Below are 7,373 nucleotides of genomic sequence, written 5' to 3' on the forward strand. Positions count from 1 at the left end.
TACACACACACATATATATATATATGTGTGTGTGTACATTTACATGTACGTATATATATATTTCCATCAATATGGTACACAATAACAATCTAAAAGTAATCAAAAAGTAGTCAGACTACATTACCTAATATGTGTAATCCAGATTAACTAGATTTTTCGTGATGTGATTTGTAATCAATAACAGACTACAGATATACACATACATAACAGAATTCATTAAAAAATATCACAAATTCATCACAAAAATAAATAAGACACATGGTTTATGTAGTTGTTTTTTTATTTTATTTTTGTGTTAATACAATAAATATACAAAACTCAAACTACTCAACATGCGACTAAGGGAGCGAGACAGGAGTGCATTTGTACAGTACAATGAAATTCAGGACGACAGGCCACCGTTCCTTTAGTTATACAAAATATACAAATATCCCTCGCGTCTGTTTTAAGTAATGTCAATGTAGTAGTAGCAGTACAACCAGTGATGCTTTCTCTTCAATCCATTCCTCACGTATCAGTGTTTCAACTAAGTCAACTAACATCACTAATTAAAAAAGACAGCTTAAAGCCACGATCCATTGCACCAAACACAAGAGTTTGTCTCACACTCCCAACAGATTCTTGTGTTGTTGTTTTTTCCTGTTTTAAATGAAAGTGTTTTGAAACGAACAAAAATAGAGGAACATTCAGGTGCCATTTGTTGAAATTTATTTATAAAAGGAAGAACGACTTGCAGTAACTCACACACACACACACAGTGTAAAGAGAACCGTACACGACTGAAAAAAAATTCAGAACACAAATATGACACACTCAATGACATTTTAAACAAATTAAAGAACATATTGAAATATTTCACCCAAAAAATGACCATTTTGGGTGAACTATTTCTTTAAAGTTATAAATTAAAAAGACTTCAAACAAACTCAATACTGAAAGTAGGTGATGAACACAGTTTGTTCTCTCACACACACACACAGAGTGTTGTTGAAAGGTTAAGATCAATTTGCATCTTGATGCATATCCCATAATTGCAAAACTTGGCTGTCTCTTGGCGACAGTAACCAAGGCTACAAGGTTCTCTGCTCCAGTCGATAAAAAGAGGAAAACAAACATCATTAAAAAAGCTCTATGCTTCAAATGACAAACCGACAAATAACGACGGACAATGTAATTCAGGATCCAACATCAGGACGGCCCAGCACGGCACAGTCTTACACACATCTGCAGGACAAATGCCACGTGTCGTTAGCGATGTTCGCGGGCGATGCACAGATTTTAATTGTGATTTTAAAAGTGTTTTACAGTTTATCCTATAGAGAGCTCGGCAAGCTTTCCATGCATGTGCAGGAACGTATCCTGAGTGGTTCACGCTTTTAAGAATTAGTTTCCATTCCAAAATAACTCTATTAGAAAGAACTAAAAGAAACCAGAAAGCCTCAAAATCATTCATGTGTTTAAAATCAGTCAATACTTTATGTCATCATACAGGTTTAATATGTATATATATATATTTACAGGTAAAGAGTTGCGTGTGGAGCGTTTAGGGTCACATCTAATGGCTGTCTTCGTGTACTGATGGCTCATTTGCAGGAAAAAGTCAATACTTATGTATATATATACTTTAATATGTATATATATATATATATATTTATATATTTACAGGTAAAGAGACCCTCTGAGTTGCGTGTGGAGCGTTTACGGTCACATATGATGGACGTCTTTGTATACTGATGGCTCACTTGCTGGATGAAGCGTTTATAATGATAGTTGGGAGCGAATTGCACCACGAAAAGGTCATATTACACCACAAAATCCAAAGAAAAGTCTATTGTTTTTTTATGCAAAATATCATGTTATATCCCAAAATCCAAAGAAAAGTGACCATTTTTAATGCAAAATGTCACTTTTTAGTTCGAAATCCAATAAAATGGCAAATTTTGTTACACAAAAGGTTGTATTATACCCTGAAATTGAAAGAAAAGCCAAATTTAGTTTTTGCAAAAGGTTGTAGCCAAAGATGAGCTAAATATTTATGCAAAATGTCATGGTATACCCCAAAATCCAATGAAAAGCCACATTTTGTTACACAAAAGGTCATATTATGCCCCAAAATTCAAAGATAAGCAAAAGTTTGTTATGAAAAAGGTAATACTATAACCCAAAATCCAAAGAAAAGCGTATTTTTGCATGCAAAATGTCATGTTATACCCCAAAATCTACAGAAAAGCAAACATTTTGTAATGCAAAAAATTATTTCACGTACATGGCATTTGCATTATGACGTTTTCGTGACAATTAAGCTGAATGTAACGCAAAACTGATTATAATCAGTTTTTAAATGTGCTCAACTGTCAAAAAAAATGAGATTAAATATCGTAAATGTTGATGTTTCTTTTTTTCAATTTTGAGGTTAATTGTGACCTGGGCATGTGATTTTACGAGTGTTTAAGCGGAGATGATCAGTAAGACAGACCTGTGAGGGCATAACCATTCTTTTTTCCTTGGATCCCATAAAAGGACACTGGACGACATCACTTCCTGTTGTTTAACAGGGACAAACTGACACCCAACAGTGATGTGAACATATAAAGTGAATCTTTAGGCGGTTTACTCACAGACAGGCGTTCCACACACACACACACACTCCAACTAAAGAACAGGTGAGCACACCTGCTGATTGACAGGAGGGGAGGGCTGTGGGCGGGGTCTCAGTCAGTCACAGGAGTGCATTAAGTCAAAGAGAGTGGGTGTGGTCTTGAACAGCCAGTCAGAGCTGATGATTGGCTGTAAAGACAGTTCGGAGGAATGCGGAGGGCGGGGTCAAAGTAGCATGGGCGGAGTCGGAGTTCTCTGGACCAATCAGATCTGCTCTTTGAAGGCTCCCCGGGCAGCAGAGGAATTGTTTAAGGTGAAGCACCTTTTTAAACATGATGAGAGAGATGACAGCCGACGCGGTGAAGAGGGCAGCAATCAGGATCATGATGATGCCGACAGGAATACTTGTGTTCAGCCCGGTCAGCGCTGAGATCCAGCCACTACAAACACAAACAATGGATCAGTCTTCATAACGTTCACAATGTTACAATGTAAATGTGATGCAGGAAGGAAAAATCATGTGAAATGGAAGGAAAGTGAAAGTGTCTGAGTCAGAAATTAACATTTTTATAAAGTGTCGTTAATTGCCACCTAGATTTGATTTAAATATTTATTTGCATTTTTGCCATTTATGGGAATGTTTTTGTTTTTTACCCTCATAAAAATCAGCATCGAGCAAATTAAATGACAAAATTCATCATAGTGAAAAATTATCACAGACCTAAAAAATTGATTCAAATGTAGCTGTAAATAAGCCACAAAATACATTAATATAATAAACACAAACAAACCATTTTTAACAATTATCCAGTCACTATGTTTGATTAAACAGCTCTACACTGTAGTAGATTTTACAATTTTTATTGTTTCAAGTTTTGAAGCTGCTGGGAGTGCTTTTTACCCACTTTTAGTGATTTTACTTGTTTCTTTTCAATAAAATGTGCATTTAATTTTAGTTACATATTCAACAATCTACAAATTTGGTGTTAGAAGCACTTAAATGCATCATTAAACAGAACAAGAATAGAAAATCTAAAAAATATATTGTTTATTTTGTTATATTTTAACAAAATGTCAGCTACCACAACTATATTGGTGTCGAGAAACAAGTGGAAAATAACTATATATAATAACTAAACTATAAATAAACAAAATTGTAAAAAGGTTTTAAGAGCTTATCTTTGATGAAAAACTAAATCTGGTCTCACTTCATAAAAAAGTAAAAAATAAAAATCACTAATTCACCCATTAAGAAAAACATACATTTAAAATATAAAAATGTTAGAATGTAAAAAAAAATAAAATAGATTGAAATGCTTAATAAGGGCAACTTTTTAAATATCTAGGGCATTTTTATCACCTCCAGCAGTGTTTTTGCCCTTTTGTCCGGGTTAATTTATGATTCTTGTGTGTGTGTGTGTGTGTGAGTGTGAGTGTTTCCTCACCTGGCTCCCCAACCTGTAATGCCAATGGCTTGCAGCACATGGACACCAAACTGGCAGATATAGATGAAGAAGAATACAAAGAACCTAAAAGAGCTGTCACTCCTACAGAAAGAGAGAAAGAAAACAGTTATATTCTGAGTTCTCCATAAAGGTAGTGTGTGTGTGTGTGTGTGGGTGTGTGTACCTGAATGCTCCATACAGAGGTCTGTACCAGCAGACAAATGAACAGGGTGTGAAGAGCATGAACCAGAGCATGGCCAGACCAAAATCCACTCCCCTCGACGCATCTACACAGAACCACGACAAACAGCCAAATATATTGGCAAACAGCGTCCCCGTGTGGACTGCAAGAGAGGAACAGGAGAAAAGAGACAAGGAAGAAACATCACTCATTTGTTATTCTTATGGAACATAATATGGGGAAAGAAATTTACTATAAAGTATTTATTTTCAGGAAACTTGAATAATTTTTGCAAACATCTGTTGAAACTTTGGGAAATCTTTGCAAAGATTACCTATGAAAACAATGACTAAAACTGATTAAAATGTTAAAAAACTAACAAATTAATTAAAATAAATCCAAAATGCATAATGTGCTTACCGTTTAGCAACCTTCAACAATTTTTTAAATAAAAACTAAACTGACACTAGAACAAAAATGATTGTGAAAATGAAAATGACAACTGTAAATAAAAAACTTCCCAGAAATGTACAAGGTGTATGAATGTTTTATCCAGGAACCTGTTAATAATTAAAGCAGTCTAAATATTCACCGTCTCGGTTATATTAACTGAATCATTGCAAAACCTCTTCACAGTCACACAGAAGTTGCTCCATTAATAGTAGAGCTCAAAGCCAGACTGTTCAATCATTTAGATAAGATAAAGCAGAGCCAGAGCGTATTCACATACACACATAACCCATCATTCACAGGGAATCCCCTGTTTAGAATGTTACAAAAGATTTCTATTTCAAATAAATGCTGTTGTTTAGAACTTATCAATTTGTCGATATGTATTTATCAAAGAATTCTGAAAAAATGCATCACAGTTTCCACAAAAATATTCGGGAGAACAACTGTTTTCAACATTGATAATAACCAGAAATGTTTCTTGAGCAGCAAATCAGCATATTAGAATGATTTCTGAAGGATCATGTGACACTGAAGACTGGAGTAATGATGCTGAAAATTCAGCTTTGATCACAGAAATCAATTATATTTTACAACATAGTCATATAGAAAACAGCTTTGACATTTTGATCAAATAAATGCAGCCTTGGTGAGCAGAAGAGAATTTATTTTCAGGAAACTTGAATAATTTTTGCAAACATCTGTTGAAACTTTGGGAAATCTTTGCAAAGATTACCTATGAAAACAATGACTAAAACTGATTAAAATGTAAAAAAAACTAACAAATTAATTCAAATAAATCCAAAATGCATAATGTGCTTACCGTTTAGCAACCTTCAACAATTTTTAAAATAAAAACTAAACTGACACTAGAACAAAAATGATTGTGAAAATGACAACTGTAAATAAAAAACTTCCCAGAAATGTACAAGGTGTATGAATGTTTTATCCAGGAACCTGTTAATAATTAAAGCAGTCTAAATATTCACCGTCTCGGTTATATTAACTGAATCATTGCAAAACCTCTTCACAGTCACACAGAAGTTGCTCCATTAATAGTAGAGCTCAAAGCCAGACTGTTCAATCATTTAGATAAGATAAAGCAGAGCCAGAGCGTATTCACATACACACATAACCCATCATTCACAGGGAATCCCCTGTTTAGAATGTTACAAAAGATTTCTATTTCAAATAAATGCTGTTGTTTAGAACTTATCAATTTGTCGATATGTATTTATCAAAGAATTCTGAAAAAATGCATCACAGTTTCCACAAAAATATTCGGGAGAACAACTGTTTTCAACATTGATAATAACCAGAAATGTTTCTTGAGCAGCAAATCAGCATATTAGAATGATTTCTGAAGGATCATGTGACACTGAAGACTGGAGTAATGATGCTGAAAATTCAGCTTTGATCACAGAAATCAATTATATTTTACAACATAGTCATATAGAAAACAGCTTTGACATTTTGATCAAATAAATGCAGCCTTGATGAGCAGAAGAGACTTTCAAAATCATTAAAAAATCTTACCAACCCCAAAATTATGAACAGAAGCGTATATATTACTTAATGCTAGTTCATAGTAATTAATGTAGTTAACTAATGTTAACAATGAGACCTTACTGTAAAGTTCCCGATTATATTATCAATTTAAAAGAGTGTCAATTGAAGATTTCAAGTGTGGTTTCACTGATCTCATCCAGTATGAAACGCATCACACAGACCACCAGTTTCTCTGGGAGGCACAAACACTGCTGAAGTCTATTCATTTCATTTCCCCAGAGTCTTTACACTATTATTACACAAACCAAAAACCAGACGCGCTTCCCAGACGGACACAGCTGTGTACTCAACAACACAATAACAACAGTCATGTGAATGAACACTATACTGGAAAACATGATTATTTCCAAGTTGTAAATCAAGATTATTTAAAAAAATAAATAAATAAATAAACATTTTAGCTTTTCTACTTCAAAATTTCACATTTCATTCAATGTGTCACCTGCCATTTCTATGTAATTTTCTGTGAATGAATGAATATGTGCGCCTAACAACTGCAGCGTGAAAAATTATTTGCTTTTTCATCTGAAAGGGAAAGTTCATGCAAGTAAAATGAGTTTTTGTTGTTTGAAAACTTTTCAGAATCAATATTACTCTAAAAAGATTTTCTGATGAAGTTTTGTTATAAATAAATAGGTAGGTTTCATAAATTTGGATTGTTTTTGAGCAATCATGAGTTATACATTTAAAGGAATGCAATTAAATTCTATTAATTCCAATGGGGTTAATATTGGTAACTGTCAAATAATATATTCTTATTTTTACTTAATAATTTAATAAAATAATACAAGTAAATAATATTTCTAATCAGTATGTATACATATATATATACATGTGTGTGTGTGTGTGTGTGACCCTGGATCACAAAAGCAGTCTTAAGTCGCTGGGGTATATTTGTAGCAATAACCAAAAATACATTGTATGGGTAAAAATTATAGATTTTTCTTTTATGCCAAAAATCATTAGGACATTAAGCAACGATCATGTTCCATGAAGATATTTTGTAAATTTCCTACCGTAAATATATCAAAACTTAATTTTTGATTAGAAATATGCATTGCTAAGAACTTCATTTGGACAACTTTAAAGATGATTTTCTCAATATTTTGATTTTTTTGCACCCTCAGATT

General features: G+C 33.3%; 1 protein-coding gene across 1 annotated transcript in view; it reads right to left on the reverse strand.

Moving 5' to 3' along the window:
* Positions 1 to 2,770: 2,770 nt before the first annotated feature.
* LOC107719683 (secretory carrier-associated membrane protein 1-like) overlaps positions 2,771 to 7,373 on the reverse strand; it is a gene marked incomplete at its 5' end in the record, with an annotated part of 14,626 nt that continues 10,023 nt past the window's right edge. Inside the window, 3 exons of the mRNA XM_016527164.1 lie at positions 2,771 to 3,038; positions 4,044 to 4,145; positions 4,228 to 4,387. Of these exons, the coding sequence (XP_016382650.1) occupies positions 2,771 to 3,038; positions 4,044 to 4,145; positions 4,228 to 4,387 (530 nt within the window). The remainder of the gene's footprint in view (positions 3,039 to 4,043; positions 4,146 to 4,227; positions 4,388 to 7,373) is intronic.

Source organism: Sinocyclocheilus rhinocerous, unplaced genomic scaffold (assembly GCF_001515625.1).
Source record: "Sinocyclocheilus rhinocerous isolate Xijiao unplaced genomic scaffold, SAMN03320098_v1.1 scaffold4467, whole genome shotgun sequence".
Classification (NCBI taxonomy): Eukaryota; Metazoa; Chordata; class Actinopteri; order Cypriniformes; family Cyprinidae; genus Sinocyclocheilus; species Sinocyclocheilus rhinocerous.